The 19,581-nt window shown below is 39.1% G+C and overlaps 1 protein-coding gene across 1 annotated transcript in view; it reads right to left on the minus strand.

Annotated features, from left to right (window-relative positions):
- FOXP1 (forkhead box P1) overlaps positions 1–19,581 on the minus strand; it is a 5,351,121-nt gene that overhangs the window by 1,643,656 nt on the left and 3,687,884 nt on the right. Inside the window, exon 7 of the mRNA XM_044077980.1 lies at positions 5,820–6,001. Within this exon, the coding sequence (XP_043933915.1) occupies positions 5,820–5,990 (171 nt within the window). The 5' untranslated portion in view covers positions 5,991–6,001. The remainder of the gene's footprint in view (positions 1–5,819; positions 6,002–19,581) is intronic.

The following is a 19,581-nucleotide window of genomic DNA, read 5'->3' on the forward strand; positions in this document are numbered from 1 at the left end:
ACAAGAAATGCAATTATGAACTTTTACTGACATCGGGCTGAGGCAAGAAAAAGTTTCCCCAACGGGGTACTTAGCTTTATTGAAGATTTCGGTTCTGAAATTCGAATTAGAAAATCTCAGGAGTTGGCCGACCGGCACTTGCGAACTGCTTTTGCTTCGGGCACCGCGCGGCAAGAAAGACTGAAGAAAATGGAGTCGGCTGCATCTTATATAAACCTGGCGCACTGACGTCAGGGAAGAAGAGACAGCAACCGATGCCGGACCAAGACTTTGGAACTCTGACCGACTGTGGGACTGCCTGATGGCAGGTTAACCCAAGTGTAATGACTGCAGCAGTGAAACACGATGAACATCCAGATGCAAGAGCAAAAGTTGTGTTTGAACTAGTCCATACTGATTTGGCAGGCCCAATTGAGCCAGTAGCAAAAGACGGCTTTAAGTACACTTTAGCATTTACTGATGATTACTTAGGTGTAACATTTGTCTACTTTCTGAAAGCCAAGAGTGATACAGTCAAGGTGACTGAAAAGTTTATTGCAGATTGAGCTCCTTATGGGAAGGTAAAGTGTATCAGATCAGATAATGGCATTGAGTTCATGTCGAGAGACTTTCAGTCACTACTGAGTAAGAATGTTATAAGACATGAAACGTCCACACCTTATTCACCCCATCAGAATGGGATGGCAGAGAGAAATTGGAGAACACTGTTCGTAATAGCAAGGTGTACGTTGATAGAGAGTGATTTACCTAAAGAGTTGTGAACATATGCAGTAATGACTGCTGCTTTTATTCGCATCAGATGTTATAACAGGCGTGTGGGGCAGACCCGATTCTTTATGCTAACGGGAAAGAAACCTGATCTTTCAAGGATGAGAGAATTTGGATCAGTGTGTTATGCGTACAGACAAGATAAAAAGAACTTAGACCCAAGATGTGATAAGTGGATCTTTGTTGGATATGATAAAAACAGCCCATCATATTTGGTCTATTATCCTGACACAGGAAGGTTCCTTAGACACAAGTTAGTCAAGTTCTTTACTAAGAATGTAGCTGAATGCCCAATTCAGACAGACCCAGAAGTGACAGATGAAGATCTTAATACCAGAAGAAGTGTGCATGTTAAGTCAAAATCAAAAGCTGACAGTCAAGACACAATAGTAAGGCAAGAAGAGGAAAGGCAGGATACACGCTACTCTAAAAGAGAGAGAAAACCACATGCATACTTGAAAGACTATGAGTGTAAAGTTGAAAACGACGATTATGTGACAGTTAATGTTGACTATTGTTACCGATTAATATGTAACACACCGCAGAGCTTTAAAGAAGCCATGTCTTCTTCTAACTTGGAAAAGTGGGTCAAAGCTATGAAGGAGGAACTTAAGTCTTTAAAGGAAAACAACACATTTACACTCACCACACTGCCGGAAGATAAAAATGCAGTGGGGGGGTAGGTGGGTTTTCACAGTAAAAGACAATGCAGATAATACTGAGACTTACAAAGCTAGATATGTAGCTAAAGGCTACAGTCAAGTCATGGTATAGATTATAACAAAACATTTGCACCAACTGTGAAAATGACATTTGTACGAAGCCTAATGCAGACGGCAGCTCAGTACGATTTAGAATTGCACCAGATGGATGTACAAACGGCTTATTTACATGCCCCTATAGACTGTGAGGTGTATATGGAGCAACCTGAAGGTTCAAAAATAAATCAAATAACAATGAAAAATTGGTTTGTAAACTGAATAAGTCATTATACGGATTGAAACAATCAGGGCGTAACTGGAACAAAATGTTGCATGATTATCTTTGTGAAAACAGTTTTATCCAAAACCCCGCAGACCATTGTGTATACACTAGACAAGCTAAAAATGAGAAAACAGTTCTAATTATATGGCTTGACAATCTCATTATAGCAGCTAGTGACAATGAATCACTAAACGATGTAAAGGAAATGCTCAAGGCTAAATTTAAAATGAAAGATAAAACATTTTCTAGGCATTGATTTTACCCAGAACAGAGGTGAAGTAAAGACGAACCAAAAGAGGTACATTACGAAAATTCTTGAGAAATTTGGTATGTCTAATTGTAAAGTAAGAAGTACCCCTTCCGAACAAAAACCAAACTTTGAGTGTGACAGTGAATTTACAGATCCAAGAAAATATCGTGAGCTTGTGCGTAGTTTGATATATGTTATGACAAGCACGAGACCTGATCTTAGCTGGATTGTAAGTAAACTTTCACAATATTTGTCACAACTGAGTGAATCTCATTTAACACTAGCCAAACATGTGTTAAGATACTTGAAAGGTACATTGGACAGATAGCTGTGTTACAAGAACAGTGAAGGGAAACTTCAGCTTATAGCATACAGTGATGCAGACTGGGAAACAGATCAAAACGATAGGCGTAGTACAACAGGTTATTGCTTTAGCCTCAATAGAGACGGGCCTATTATTTCGTGGAAATCAAAAAGCAACAAACGGTAGCTTTATCTACATGTGAGGCAGAGTTCATGGCATTAGCAGCAACAACACAGGAGTGTCTGTACCTTGTGCAGTTGTTGAGTGGAATGGATGAAGAGTGCAAGTATGTGCCAGTAACAATATTTGAGGACAATCAGGGAGCAATCACTTTGTCAAAGAATCCAATAAGCCGACAAAGATGTAAACATGTTGATATTAGGTATCATTTTGTCAGGTCAGCACTTGATGACAAAATAAGTATTGAATATTGCCCGACAACAGACATGGTTTCAGATGTCTTTACTAAACCTGCTACGAAATCGAAGATTGAAAAGTTCATGTATTACATGTTTGGAATGTGAAGGAAAAGTTATCCAAGAATATGTTCTTAAAATGTATTTTGTGTACAGCGTAAGAGCAAGTGGGGGTGCTGGCTGATAATAATAAAGAGAGTGAATGATCGTATGTGTGCTCTTACACTGACGTCATTGGAGTGGACAGGTCAAGAGAGGTCACATGACCATGTGCTTTATAATAAAGGAGGAAGCGAGGGTTGTTCCCCTTTTCCGTTTTTAACCAGACTGATTGCCTTCACGTGTGTTTATTTTCCTCTGTAGATGTATGTCTAACCTGACTTTCTTACCCTTAAGATGATACCGTCAACAGAGGGTCTCCCTGAGAACCAGGATTACTACCTCTTCCATAAGCAACAGAAGGGGCCAGAAGGGGAAAAATGCATGGAAGCTTAAGTTGTGAATTCTGTTTCATAGCTCTCCATTACAGAAATAACTGAACAACATTGTGAAGTAAAGTTATAATCATTTATTTACTGATGCTTTTGACCCTTTCAGGCATGACCCTAGCATTCTGTAGGAAAACTTAATGCAAAAACAAAATGTATACTTATCACTTTCGCAATCATATATCTGGATATTATATCATTTCTGCATAAAAAGCTGAGACTTCTAAAACAATGTAGACAGGGATGACTTTTACTTTATATGCCTTTTCCTCCAAACCATTCTATTGATTTTGCAGAATATAATGCCACCAGTAAAACCCAGCTCCTCAAAAGCTTTTTTATAACAAGGTTGCTTTGGTCAAAGAAGGCAAGAAATGAACAGCCATTCTGCTCTCTATAGACACTAAAGGCATGACATCCACTTATAACTATATCACCTTATCATTTTCCCAGCCCTCTCAACTGCTATAAAATGCTCAACCCCATTTGGGGGGATACACTGGGACATGAATGCTGGGGAGTCCAAAGCAGGATACACATGATTGGCTAACATGCAGCAAAGCACCATCTTGACCAGTATCACTGAAAGCAATATGTGAAATGCCTGAATGGAACTTTCTGCAGGAGAAAATAATTGTTTATATTCTAAAAATCTCCAACTTCTGAACAAGGGAACCTCACCACACCAGCATTCGACATGCCTACAGAGTTCAGTGCAGAGGCTGCAGAACTGATCTTGGATAATACCAAAACACCATTAAACATTATGTCAAAGCATGTGAACAAGAAAGTTATCCATTACAACCTTACAGTCAAAAATGGCCTTTATCTTTAAATATGTAATTTACAACCAGATTCATAGAGGTAATTGACTATGCTACTAAAAATATAAATTTGTGGCAGTAGGTTACCTAATCTTTACAAGAATGTGTCATGTGTAAACAGTATGCTTACAGTAACTATCTTGCAACTGCTCACCCAATCACTTCATATTACAAAAAATGGGAAGGTTCATGACTTTTAATGGGATATTGCAGTAGTAGTGTAGAGACCTTCATCCGCAGCTCACTGTTTTAAACAGAGAAAGCCTTGGGAAACTTGTATACTGGTAGGCAACCACAGTAATGTCAGCCTCACAAAGCTTCAGTCTTGATCATCACAGAAGTAGCTGGGCAAAGCAGAAAATGACAAATTAATTTAGGCAGCTAGCTTAAACAGCCCCTTTCTAGACTGCCTCCTAAACAGTCTTTGGCAACAGTGGTTTGTGTTATTTATTATGCCTGACACACTAATGACATACAATTTTGAAGCCCCTGTGGTTTCCTCAGCTAACAGACTGCCCAATGCACTTGCACCTCGTCAGAATATAAAATACCTTTTTGTAGCAATAAGGGCACTGCAACCTATTGCATTATCTTTGGCACAGAAAAACATGTATCCGAAAAAACACAGCACATACTGGGATGTGAAGGTAACCTCAAATATTAACAGAAATGCTATATGATGCTAAAACTCTACTGGCACTCTCATTCCTGTTCCTTCAACAATGTATTAAGCGTAAAATTACTTTCTTTTGCCCTGAGTAACAAAGGGCAATTAAAAGACCTTTATCACTACTTATTTAAAAATGCCTACTCCTTTCTTTTATAGCACAGCTTTTATCAGCTGACAAAGTGTCAGTAGTCCTGATTCTGAATGAAAAACAGCAAAGCTAAGCATCAGCAAGTCTGAAAGTAACTTTTGCTTAAGAAGTTTGTGCAGCACTCTATAATACATTTGTATATATCCACTTTCAATCATGGACTATAACAATGGGAGACGCTGGTCATAAAACTTGGGAAGACTAATATCTTGGTTTGCAACTTCACTGTTATTTATTTACTGCTTGCTGCTAGAAAATGTATAAAACGTGTTTGACTGCCCTCACAAATTTATTTTTTTCATTAAAACACTCAACACAAATTTGCCATGTACACACATTCTATTTGCAATGTACACATATATTCTGTGGCATGTGCAAGTGAATAGTGCATGCACATTCCCCAGCAGACTTCTATCCATCTCATTTTAAACTCCTTCCAATAACCTACATGATGTTAACAGCAAAATAAATCAGACAACAGGCTAACAGCACCTTAGAAGCAAATTAAAACTCATCTTTGTGGAACACGAAGGGACACATGCACAGACCATTCAGAGATTGGGGTACATCACTCACCAGAGGTGTGCTAGTAACCTAATGGTTGGAAGCCACTCTGAGCCCCTCTGTACTCCAGAGTTCAAATCACACTTCTCCTTTACAACTTCCAAGACTAGTTATCACTGATATTACAAGTTAATCTGACAACAAATAACAGGCAGCTGTGTACATCACAAGAAGACTGTTGCATATGTTCTAGAGTTGCTAAAACATGAGTTCTAAGTTTTGAAAACTGGCATAAGATTGTTGCAATCAGTCAAAGGCCTATTTGTCTTTCTGTTCACAGATAAATACATATGAAAATAACACACACACACACACACACACACACACACACACACACACACACACACACACACACACACATGAAAAAAATCCCATGTTTTATGTTCTAGTGAAACAGCATTACCTGTTGATGCTGGAGATGCACTAAATCTGCAGCAGTGACTTCAACTGAAGGCGTCTCACCATTTGACCTTATTTCCCGAAGACCGCTCTCTGCAAAATGGTTGCCACTGTTAGCTCCGTTCTGACTGGAAGAACCATTACTTTTTGTCTCAATCCCAGATTCTTGCATCATGACTTAAACACCTGGAAATAAAATGTCAATTAAAACAAAATTTGCATATGAAATTATCAAACATATTAAACTGTGAAAAACTGTAAACAATTTTTGCAACAACAGGAACATTTTATTAATAATTCATGTTGCAGGGGGACTTCCAAAATGGCTGCACACCGATGAACAGGTTTAGAATTCTCTCAGTATGAAAACTGCAACTGTGAAAACCCACCACTAATGCTATCAAATTGGATACAGTTCAGTTACTGGCTTGTAGTTACACTGCCTGGATACCAGCAAAGATAAAATTTGGAAAAAGTACAGAAAATCAACCACAAAAGGAAAAAACTCTAGCTGAGAAGAATCTTGCAGCTGTTAAGCAAAAACACGTTCAGGTTTCAGCTTTGGTTCAAGAGACTGCTTGCAGTAATCTAAAGGAAAAAATAAATCAAATGTTTAACACAAGTGAAACACTGATGGAATACTTACAGTCAAATAAGAAAAGGCTTGGAAATATAAGCTTTAGCTAATCAGATAAGTTACTAAACCTGCAAAAACAGAGGATGGAATGAAGAAAAGGCTGGTTAAGCATGAAACTTCTCAACAAGAATGGTTTCAAAAAATGGCAGCGTTTGAGGGCAGAGCACAGAAAACCTGAAATTTTCTATTGTACCACAGAAACTGGAAGGAATAGCCTGTATTAATTTTATGAAATACAGACAAGACACTGGATTGGTATTCAACTTCAGGATTTGTTAAATGAAAGGCACTCAGTGTGTATGCTGCAAACCTGGCCATGAGAAAGCAGCCAACACCTACATTAATAAAGATGCAGTCATACCAGCATGAAGGGTTGCTCCTGATAAAAGGCAGCAAAAAGGAAAAGTATTAAAATTGGAGAGAAGAATGTTTGAGGAAAATGATTACTCACTGCACACCAGGAAGAAGAAGAAAAGCAAGTTTAAACTAGCAATTAGAGAATGTCGAAGGGCAGGTGCCAGACTAAGCAGCTGTACACCTAGCTGTCTTCAAAATATTTTTTTCTGGAGAATCAAACACTTTTTTCGATAAAGTAAAGGCTAATTATTTATTATGCCTTTCGGTATACAGTCCTTTTACCATTCACATCTGTAAAGGGGAACAGAGATAAGAAAAGAACAGTTAGCAGTCAACACAAGTGGGGATACAGGTTATAACATGGGCTTTAGCATGGGTAACCTTAATTATAAACAGGTAATGCCTGTGGGAGCAGCCATCATTTTGCTGCAACTTGCTCTATCTGGAGGGGTAAATGTCATTTTTTAAATATACATAGCTGAGTGTGTTTGTCGTACATTAAAAGGGGGATGGGAGGTTCTCAAAATCTATTTTTTGTTTGTGTGTGTTCATTGAACTAAAAAGTCTTGAAAAAATATGATACAGGTTCAAATGGAAGTGAGAAGATGTAACTGCATAAAATAACAGCTTGCCTAACATTAGTGTGTACATGTAAGCTAAAATTTGGAAAAACACATTCAACAGAACCTTCACATACAATAAGTGGGAATATTATCTATATATCATAATGGCTACATTGTCCACATTATCACTGAATGTAAACAGCTTACAGGTATACAAAACAGCAAGGTATATTGAATGAAATTAAGAAGCATATGGTGTAAATAGCAATGCTGCAGGAGACACATTTAGATAGAAACAAGCATAAAAATGTGACAAAGAAATTATTTTAAGGTGGACATTCATCAGGGGCACCATTAGTGACACAACAGGAGAAAAAGGACATTAATGACAGATTTGTTATGGAATGGTTTATTGGCAGGGAAAGAAGATTACACTTACATGAATTTACATTCCACCAAAACTGCTATTATGTAGCGTAAGAGAATTTTGGGAGAAATAATTAGCTTCCAGCAGGGAATATTCTTTATGGATGGGGACTAGAACTTGATTTACAATAGTTAGGATAAATCAGTAGGAACTGGAAAGGAAAATATAACAAAGGAGAGTAAGACTTCTGAAGAAATATATAACAATATTTGGAATGGAAAATATGAATTTAGTAGAAGAAATCCTGACAGAATTTAAATAATATACCCCATGGTAAAATAACTGGAGTGGACTGGATAGAAATTATATTTCAGAGAAGTATGTATATTTAACTGACAGCTTTGAAACACATTCAATAACTATTCCAGATCACACATTGATAAACATTAAGCTAAGGATGCAGAGTAATGAATAAAAATGAGATGCTAGCACTTTTCTCCTTACCTTTTAAAAAGAGAGGAATTTAAGAAATACGTAGTGGAACTGATTGGAGAACTATTAGAGAAAATATAAATTTCTTCAAAGGGATAACTAGTGAGTAGCATAAACTGAAAATGGGGTTTAAAAACAGGGTAGAAATAAAAGAGAAAGAAATATGGGAAAGAAATAACAAGAATTATTTAGAGAGACTGACAAATGTTAAACTACTGCCGAACAAGGGGAATCTCACAGAACAAGGAGAGGAGCAACTGCACAGTTCTAAAGGGAAAATAAGGGAGTGTGTGGTTAATATGTTTGAGTTTAGAAAGGTTGCTGTTTAGCAGCTATTTTTGATAACTCCAATGCAAAAAAATGTTTAGCAGAATGACTTGGGCAACAAACAGTAGAAAAAGTTGTCACCAGACTTAGGGAGCCTATAACAAGACAAATAACCAGATGTTTGAAGTTTTATGGAAATTTGTAAAAAGCAGAAGAATGCAGAAACCAGAAAAAAGGCACAAATGGAAATATTTATGTAAAACATAATTATGCCAAGGTTAGATGATCATGAGGCTCAACGATTAATAGCTAATACAGGAAGAGATGAGCTTTAAAAAAAGTAATATATAATAAATCAATCAACGGGGAAGGTCATAGGTTCATAGGTTGATACTAAGCTATCTGCCCTAGGGCATTTACAAGCCTAGCCAGAGTGTGTTTGGCTTTCGCCACCCTTTTAAATGAGTTTACTATACTCTTTTAAGGTTAGTTTACTGTGCCTCTGTCTAGCAATGACGCAGGAATGATCCCCGGGGTAAACCTACGATCTCCCATCCACTCATCAAGATTTCTCTTGAAGAGAAGCAGAGAGGGGCTCTGTCTGACATGGACTGGGATTCTATTCCAGAGTGACAGGAGCCTCTGGGTTATAAATCTGTCCCTCCGGCATGTTCTATTAATTTCTGTGCTGAGGTTTAAGTCCCTCGAGTGCGTAGCTGTAAGGGATTTGGATTTTCTGAGGTGGAGCATGTCCATTAAACCTGGATTTGACATGGCTTTATACGTCAGGCACAGGTCGCCTCTGAGTAGGCGGTATGCAACTGAGTATAGCTGGAGTTTCTTTAACCGGGCAGCATAGGTCATCTGTTTGAGTCCCTTGATCCTCTTGGTAAGGTACTTTTGGGGTCTTTCCAGTTGCTGCAGGTGTCGGGTAAGGTACATCCCAAATGGGGCATTGTATTCTATTATGGGCCTGATGAGTGATGAGTAGAGGGGCACAATGACCTCTCTTGATCTAGATGTGAACCCTTTCGTGATAAGGTGGGCTATATAGAAGGTCTTTCTAACCACTTTGGCGACGTGATTGTCAAAGGAAAGACTGCTATCCACTTGGGTCCCCAAATCCCTAATTACTTCTTCCGTGCTTAATGGATTACCACCTATGTGGTAATTTGTGGGCACTTTGTTTTTCCCAACGGGGATGACTATGCACTTTTTGGCATTTAGCTTTAGGCCATGGTTCTGGCACCAGTTATCCATCTCTCTGAAACCCTTTTGGAGGATGTCTGAGTCAGTTGGTGAGTTGATTATGGCACCCAGTTTGCAGTCGTCTGGAACTTGGTCATAGTCCTCCCGTGTTAGCCTGTACCTCAGAGAAATATATACCGAACAAGAGAGGTCCCAGGACTGAGCCTTGTGGGATGCCACTAGTAACTGGTTTAGAGTCTGACATGGCTCCCGCAATTCTGACCATGTGGGTTCTATCCTTGAGCCAGTTTGCAACCCATCTTATAACATAGGGGTTGATATTTAAGCTGGAGAGCTTATTTATGATGCCCGAGTGGGGTATTGTGTCAAAGGCTTTTGCAAGGTCCAGGTAGGCTGTGTGGACTACCTTCCCTTCATCTATGGCCTTGGTGACTGTTTCAAAGAAGTCAACCAGGTTCAGGAGGCAGGATCCGCCCTTAACAAAGCCAAATTGGGTATGATCCAGCATCTGTAGGTCCCCAATGTCTTTGTTTATGAGCTCCATGATGATCCGCTCCATAGCTTTGCAGAACAGGCTAGTCAAACGTATGGGGCGATAGTTTCCAGGGTCCGTTGAGGCACCGCCTTTGTGGAGTGGGACCACTGTTGCTGTACGCCATTCCTTGGGTACATATCCTGTACTAAGGCCGAGGTTGAACAGTAACTTTATATGAGGTTTTAGCTCTTCTTGGAGCTCGTGTAGGACGCAGCCCGGGACACCGTCCGGTCCCATTGATGCTGTGTTTTTTGCCTTGGAGAGGGCAGCTCTCACCTGAGCATCTGAGAAGTCAGGGAGGCGACTCTCTGCTGGGATAGATATTTTCTCTTTTGGGGGGGGGGGGGAGAAGTTTGCACTGAACCTGTCTGCCAGGATGTTGGCCATGTCTGTGGGTTCAGTGTATTTTTTGTCATTTTGGATTAACTCTGAACATATCTGGGAGTTGCCACCCAGGTTTCTAACATAACTAAAGAAGGCCTTGTGATTATCTTTGGTGTCCTGTGCAATTTTTCTCTCAAAGCTGGCCTTGGACGATTTTATGAGGGACCATAGTTTTTTGCTAGTACTGATCAGAGATGCCTTCCCTTTTAGGGATTTAGCTCTATCACGTAGTAGCTTCCTCCTTTTGTTGTAAAGCTTATTTATGGCTGGGGTCCACCAGACTGGACGCCTGCCTTTGGAGGATTGGGTCTTGGTTTTATTTGGGATTGCATGATCCATAAAGGTATCCATAGAATGCGTTTATAAAGCTTTCTGCAGTTTGGGCCGTAGTTTCCGCTGGCCCGGGGGCTTTGAAGGATGTCACCTCGGTTTTGAGAAGTGTGAAGTTAGCTTTTGAGAAACTTTCCACTGTGGTTTTCTGGGCTGGGGGTGGGGTCGGGATGTGGATGTCCAGTGAGATTAATTTATGGTCCGATCTTACCAATGAGGGGTATACTTCTGGTGTGGAGCACAGAGTCCCCATGTTGGTGATGATCAGGTCCAGTATGTTTCCCCTCTTGTGGGAGTGGTGACTAGTTGTTCCATAGCATCTGAGTTTATAAATTCAAGGAGCTTTTGGGCTAGGGCATTGGGGCTTGAGTAATGCTCCCAGTCTATGTTTGGGTAGTTGAAATCACCCAGTATAATGGTGTTTGGAGAGACCTTCATATTCTCCAGTGTTTTCAGGAAGGCCTAGTGGCGTTCCTGAGTTTGGGAGGGTGGTCTGTAGCAGGCTATAAACTGAAAGGCAGTTTTGCCCACTGTTAGTTGCACATGGATGGTCTCTGCTGCTTCATGCAGTGCCACTAACCTGGAGGTGTGAGTATCTTTGATGAATATGGATACTCCCCCTCCTTTTGTGGTTCGGTCCGAGTTTTGGGGCCAAAAAGCATGGTATGAGGTATAGCCTGGTAGTGGTGGGGTGCTCTCGGGAGCCTTGAACCAGGTTTCTGTTACTGCACAGATGTCATTATTCTCCATACTGAGGAGAGCTTCGAGTGCGTGCATCTTGAGGTTTAGACTTCTGGCACTGAGTAGTGTTACCCTTAGTTTCTTTTTCCCTGTGTTATCTATGGAGGTGGGTTTGCCTTTGAGCCTTGTCTAAAAAAGGCACTATTGGGGTGGCAAGAGCCTTTGCCAGTATCCGAAAGCCCCGGGGTGACAGGTGCAGTCCATCCCTAGCGAAGCAACGTGGCTTGTCGAGCATGTCATCCCAGGCTGACAGACACTGGATCCCCTTTGAATGACACCAATACTTTAGCCAATTGTTAAAATCGATCATTTTGTCTTTATACTGTGGCATCATTCTTGTGAGGGTAAGATGCTACTCAAGGTAAGGGTCATACCGGCCTGGGCTACATGATCAGAGAGCTCCTCTATGTCTCTTTTCATGTAGTCCAGGGAGGTACATCTCAGGTCATTCACACCAGCATGGACAATGACTGAGTCATATCTGTACTTGCTTTGGAGTGATCTGAGTGCTTGCGTTATGTGGCGGATCCTGGCGCCCGACAGGCAGCTTACCGTGATCCTCTCCTTGTTCAGTCTAGTGAGTGGGACGTCAGTATGTCTGACAATAGAGTCACCTATTACAAGTGAATCAGGTGTGTTGTTTAGCCTTAAGGGCTGTGCTTGTTTGGCACACTGACTTTGTGAATTATGTGTTACACGTGTTTTATTTTGGGGTAGCAGGTGCTTGGATGTCTGCTTTGGAGGTCTGTGCTGCTTAGGCAGATTCTTATTTAGAGCCTCCAAATATGTTTTGGTATGTTTATGTGTTTGGTTAGACATTGTGGTAGGTCTATGTGAGACTGGATTTGTGGTGTGTGTGGTTACCTTCTCCTCCTGACTGACTGGGCCAGTACTGAGTTGAGAGAGCTCAGCCTCTAGTTTGGCTATATGGTTGCATCTCTCACATATATTTGAGCTTGTTGGGAGGAGGAGAGGGTTGTCTGTGTACATGAGGCAGTTGTAACATTGCCTCAGGATTCCCAGATTCACCAGCTGGACTGGAGAGGAAACCAGCATCTGTCCTTTGGTCATGCCAGAGAAGTATAGGTAACTCCTTTATAACTGATCAAAAAGGACCAATAGGGGCCGAGTGCTCAAGGGAGTATCTAGGGATGTAGTGCTTTTGGTTTATTAGTGCTAACTTATATAAAATTGCTTATATGAGCAAGTGCAAGTGCAGGGCTTTAGATAGAAAATAGGGTCCTTATTTTAAGAGTTAGAGCAGTTCTAAGGGAAAAAGTGAAGAGTAGACTTTGTGGAGCCGAAAAAGGTTTAAGCCCGATTAAGCGGTGCTGCCCGATGCTGCGCTATGCGCAAAATCGTGCAAAGCCGTGCCAAAGCGGGTTTTATACAGGGGGACTTGAAAGAGCTAGAAATTAGCCCAAAACAGCCAATAAACTACAAGATTCATGTGCTGGGATCACTCCTCCAGGGACAGATAGGCTGCTCAAAGCTCCCCACTTCCACTGGTGAATAAAGAAGCTTCCTTCTATCCAAGTAAGGAAATGGGCAACACAGGAACTATCCAAAAGTCCAGAATACAGCAAAGCCTGTATTAGGGACTATTCTAGGTCAGGTAAGGTAGGAAACAAGGACTTTTTTGTGTGTTTTTCTTTTTTTGCAAGACAAACAGCAGAAAATGCAGTAAATATTTAACAAAGGCTAACGCACTTGAGTGTGTAGCCTCAACAGGTAAATTCAACAACAAGACAAACTTTTAAAGTGCAGGTATAAATTAAATGTATAACAAGCTTTAAACAGGCAAAAGAGCAGATATAACTCGCTTTTCGGCGAGAAAGGACAGTCACAAAGGTAACAGCATATACTTAAATCAGGTAAGCAGTCGCTCTTTTTTGTCTCTCTGCTGCTAGCACCACTCTGCAGGACCACAAGGAGCTTTGCTGAGAAGGATCAAGTGCAAAAACCGCGCCGAAGTGGGTTTTATACAGGGGGACTTGAAAGAGCTAGAAATTAGCCCAAAACTGCCAATAAACTACAAGATTATTGTGCTGGGATCACTCCTCCAGGGACAGATAGGGTGCTCAAAGCTCCGCACTCCCACTGGTGAACAAAGAAGCTTCCTTCTATCCAAGTAAGGAAATGGGCAACACAGGAACTATCCAAAAGTCCAGAATACAGCAAAGCCTGTATTAGGGACTATTCTAGGTCAGGAAAGGCGGGAAACCAGTCTCCAGGAACAGTCATTATTTCTGCAAAAGTTTGGATGCTTGGGGGGGGAGAAAGTGATAAAGATCTGGGCGGTTTTATACATCAGTGTTTTAAAAGGGGGAGGACAAGCACCGTCATCTTGAAAAAAAAAACTGTGGTGCTTGTAATACATAAAGAGGATGAAGTCCACCTCAGACACAGCTTCATAAAGACCCATTTCAATTTTAAACCATGTTTATAATAAACAACGTGTTTTATGTCAACACTAGCTAAGAAAATGGCAAAGCTGTTGCCAAATTGAAAGACATGGATCAATGTGGTTTTGTGAAGGGAAGGCAAACATTTGACAACATTAAAAGAACAATGATGATCCAGAGGGAAGCTGAATGTAAGAAAAAGGCTGATACTGTTGGTGGGTCTTCAAGCAAATAAAGCATATAAGTCATCTTGGATTTTATGAGACAATGGTGGCATTTGCATTTCCTGATAAACAAAAGTGTTAATTAGGGGGATATATAAAAGGAAGGAAGAAAGAATTAATGTGGAAGGGCAAAGTAGTTACCTACTTATATTTAGAGCCAATGACAAAGAAAATAAGGGACTTACAAATACAAGGCCATAAATGGAATAACCAAGAAAAGTTAGCTTTATTTGCATGTGATATTATTTTGTACTTCAAAAATCCAGAAAAAAGGAAGATGGTGATCAGCGAATAGCACAAAGGTTTTGCTCTTCTTTCTTTTATTTCTTCTGACAGGATTTTATTATATAAATTCAACAAAAACTTATTTTCCTATATATGTTGAGCCTCATAAACAAACCTGGATAATTTTTTGAGGGAAAAATACAGTTTGCATGATTTTTCTTAGATTTTTTTCCTGTCAGAAGTTTTATTGACTGTTCTAATAAAATGAGGCACTCAAAAATATCTTGGGCAGTATCCAGGAACTTTCTATTAAATTAGATAAACCTGAAACCAAAATGGATTACATAAAAAAGACTGCAGAAAACACGGAAAACAAATGGACATGCTAAATGAAGTTTTAGAATGGCAATAATGAAAGCCATACAGAATTCATTTTAAAACTTAACACATTGCTTTTGGAGAAAGTAGAAGATCTAGAGAGCGGTTCTAGGAGAAACAACATCAGGATATATGGAGTTCCAGAGAAACAAGAAGACAGTATATTACAGTTTTTGAAAAAAATGGTTACCAAACACTTTTAACTTGCCAGAAGCTCTCTCCGTTGGCATTGAGAGAACTCACAGATCTCTTTCAACTTCGTCACTGAAAAAAAAAAAAAAAAAAAAACTTCTGTTGCCAGATCTATCATTGTTAAATTTCTTTCCAGCCAAGACAAGGATTTGGTGCTGAAATCTGCCTGGGCTCTCTCTTCAATAAAAATAAAAGATAATACTATCAGGTTTGATAATGACTACACTTCATCAGTTATGACTAAAAGAAAAGCCTGTATTCCACTTGTTCTACTTATAAAAAGTTTAAAGAAAATGGATATCAAAGCTCAATAAATTTCCCCTCCAGAATTAGGATTTCTTTAATTGATGGTCAAAAAACTTTTAATACTCTGGAAGATGAAACAGATTTTGCTCAAAGAAAGAAATTATTAGATAAAACTGAAGATATGGACTTGTCTCTTTGTGGTTTAAAGAGACATGCAACAAGTAATGGCTGGATATCTAAAGAAAAGAACACCAAAAATGGTATTGTTATTTATTTAATTCAATAACCTTATACATATAATATTGTTATATTTAAAATTTCATCATTAAAAATAAGAAACATGTTTTATTTTTATTAACATAATCTATTATTAGATATAATATATTATTACTTAAATAATATTTTTCTTTAATATAAAAGTAAATTAATATATTTAAGATGTTATTAACTTCACTTCTATATATATTTATTTTTCATTTGTTGACCGGGAAAGTCCGACTGGGTATATGCCCATTTTCAGCGGAGGCCCGGGGAGAAAAGCTCCATATATGCAGACATATGAGATTTACATAATATAAGAGTACAATCTAACATATCAGATGAAAAAAGAAACAGTACAATTATAGTAAAGACACAGTTCAACAGGAGAAAGTACCTATATGTCAGAGTATAATATCAAAAGGAAGGCTCCATATATTCATACAAGCAAAATTTCACATAATATAAGAGCATAATCTAGCATTTCAGAGGGAAAAAAAAAACAGCATATTTATAGCAAAGACACAGTCTAACAGGTAATGACATATGTCAGAGTATAATAACAATATAAGGTGCAAGACATTTGCCTAGTGGTATTCATTTCTCACATAGAGAAAAGAGTAAACATATATATGTTTTTTTTTAAATTGTACATTACATATTTTAAAATATTGCGGTGGTGGTGCTTCGGTAGCACTGTCGCCTGACAGTAAGACGTTGTCCCATTCGATTCTCCGCTAGAGCGTCTTCTGTCTGGAGACATGCGTGAATGGGCGTACCTTCGTTGAAGGTTGTGCATCAGAGTTGGCAACTCGGCATGTAGAAATCTACTGCCAATCATTAGTGGACCAGAGTACCGCTGAGGCGACCCCTAACCGGGAAAAGCCAAAAGACACAACAACAACAACATTACATATTTTAAAATAAGTTACTAACAGTAGGTTGGGTTGACTGTATAATAAACGCAGCTTTGAACTGTTTAAATTAACTAGCTGTTATATTGTTTCTTTAATGACAGGTTGCATTTAATAACATTAAAATATTTAAATGGAGTATTGTATATATTACGCTGGTGTAGGAGTGGATTGGGAAGCTTTTATTTAAATTGTGGATTGTGGTAGTTGACTTCAAATGTATATTTTAACAGAAGTTATGCTCATTTGTATTTTAAACTAACAGTTTTTTTCTTTCTTCATTTGAGATTGTTAAAGGTGATTGCGAGCCTTTTCTAAACAAAATAGTCTCCTGTTAATCTGTTTTATACACTGATAGCATGAAATACTTCAAAATAAAGCAATTTTAACAGCTCAAGCTTATTTTGAACGTAATAGCAGCTTGAACTCTCTTTTAGTGCAGTTTGCAAGCAGAAAAAAAATATGTTAAACTTTGACCTGGCTCTCAACAAGAAGTAAATTAATGGAATGTTAAAAAGAGCAGAAAGAAAAGAAGACTCAGGCAAGTATCAAATGTGTTCTAAATATGTTTTGTAAGTTTTTATTGAGTTTTGGGGTCCAAATAATGGGGTGCCATGATTCCCCGAGTGGCACCCCTTAATTTACGAATTTCACGGCATTTTTATTTTAATTTTTTCCCTGGGTTTTTGAGCTGACATCATCACTTGTGCGATGACGTCAGCTCCATGAAACAGCCTGCCAGCCTGTCAGATTTGAGCACAAAGGCTCAACGTGCATGCATTTCCGGCTGTTCCATAGCTGTTAACAGGAACAGAACAATCCACGACGAGAGGATGGGTAAATGCTGCCTATGGACGGAGTTTTGCAGAGCTGCTGTTTTCCTGGAATGGATGGAGATGGAGATTTGCGAGCTGCCATTTGCAGAGGTATTTATGGACAGAGCTGCTGTTTACCTGGAATGGACAGAGGAGGAGATTTGAGATCTGCCGTTTGCAGAGGTATTTATGAACAGAGCTTGTGCTGTTTGCAGAGGTATTTATGGACGCAGCTTGTGCCGTTTGTAGAGGTATTTATGGACAGAGCTTGTGCCATTTGCAGAGGTATTTATGAATAGAGCTTGTGCCATTTGCAGAGGTATTTTTGGAGTGAGTGTGTGTGTGTGTGTGTGTGTGTGTGTGTGTGTGTGTGTGTGTGTGTGTGTGTGTGTGTGTAAAATGTCCCAGGTGAATATACCTGATGGCTAGAGGAGGAACCCATGCTCAAAGTCCCTACCCACTACCACTTGTGAAAATTTCCCAGATTTATGCCTCATACTTTTGTTCTGTTCCTCATAAAATCTGTGGTTTTCTGGATTTTTGTGGCAAATCAGTGAAGAATTGAATTCACTAAATAATGACAGGCATTTGAATTTCAGACTTCATATTCTTCAGAAAATAAATGGTAACACAAAACTTTTTATTCTACCAATTTTCTAAGTTTATAAGATCAGTATTTGAAAGTTGTCCCTATTTTTGCGGCTGTATTCCCCATTATTGGCTTTGCCTTTTTTTGTGCTAAGAGGTTGAGAGCAGCTAGGGTGAGAAGTGAGAACTGAATTCACTAAATGATAGCCATTTAAGTTTCAGTCTTCCTAAAGTTCCTATCTTTCAGGAAACTGCTGATTTGGCATAGTGGCATGTTTCTCTGACTGTAGTGCACAGGGTCCTGGGTTCAAGACTTGGCAGTGAAACGCATGGTGGTAACACAACATTTTATGCTAGCAACTTTCCAAAATTGTACAAGTAATGTTTAAAATGTGTCCCTGGTTTTTGGGCTTTTGCCCCCCCCCCAATAAAATTTGTCTTTTTCCAGATTTCTTGTGCTGCAAATTTGAGAGATACAGTTGAGTGGATTTTACAAGGGGCTGTGATCTTCAGGGAGAAGTTTAGTGTTGCTTATGCTGAGTCTGCTTGCATTGTTAATACCATAACAGGTTAAATACTTGCTTTTGATGCAGAAGACTGTGGGTTCTACTCCCACAGTATGTAGATGCATTGCTGATCCTGCACTGTCTTGTACTTTTAAAGGGAGTGGGTGTAACAAGTCAAGGGTCCAGCTACAGATACAACAGAAGTGAGAAAATGTCATGCACAAGGGCATTTGTGTCTCAGTGGAAAGAGCAAAAAATATCATTAACCTAAATTCAGGAACATAAAATCGGAATGATTACATTCTGTGCTGCATTATAAGAAAAAATATTTTTAAACAAGTACAGTACATTTTCTAGCATTCAAGATAAAACACATTTTTCCACTGCAGACAGTGGAGAAGCAAGAGTGGCCAGTTAACAGCACCTGGATTACAATGACATGTTTGATGCTTCAGGATGAATGTAGGAGAGGGTCTCTTAGTACTTGGATTAAGAACTGGAAGTCTTAAAACATGCAGTTCGCCTAGTTTATTTTGTTGTGCATTTACAGCGATTGAGTTGGTCTGATAACACAAATCAGAGTAAATCAAGCAAAAAAATGAAATTGAAAATAAGTTTGAGAAGCTGTGTAAGATGCCCATGGCTTACACTACTTCCATTATGTGTATATATATATATATATATATATATATATATATATATATATATATATATATATATATATAGTTCCCCTTCATATGATCGAATTTCTCTAAACTCGACAGTCAAAAACTCGAAACCAGAATCTCGAATTTAGAGAAACTCGAACATATGAAACGGACAAAAAAAAAAATTAACACCTTTCAAATGTTTTCACAGGGGGGCTTCGCCCCCTGCACCCCCACATCCCCCTACTTAAATATACCTACTCTCAGATCGCACTATAGTGAAGGAAAGGGAAATCTCCCATTCCACACTATACGCGCAAGTGCAAAACGGAAGAGTTCCCATTCCTCCGCTATAGTCCAGTCACGGAACATTCACATTTAAACTGCTAGGGTACAGGGGGACCTGGACCCCTGCAATAAGGTAAGTTAACTTTTTATTTTTTTAAGCCTAAGGCAAGGTAAGTTAACTTTTTATTTTTTTAAACC

This window comes from Protopterus annectens, chromosome 7.part0 (genome assembly GCF_019279795.1).
Source record: "Protopterus annectens isolate FY-2018-M chromosome 7.part0, PAN1.0, whole genome shotgun sequence".
Taxonomy (NCBI): domain Eukaryota; kingdom Metazoa; phylum Chordata; order Ceratodontiformes; family Protopteridae; genus Protopterus; species Protopterus annectens.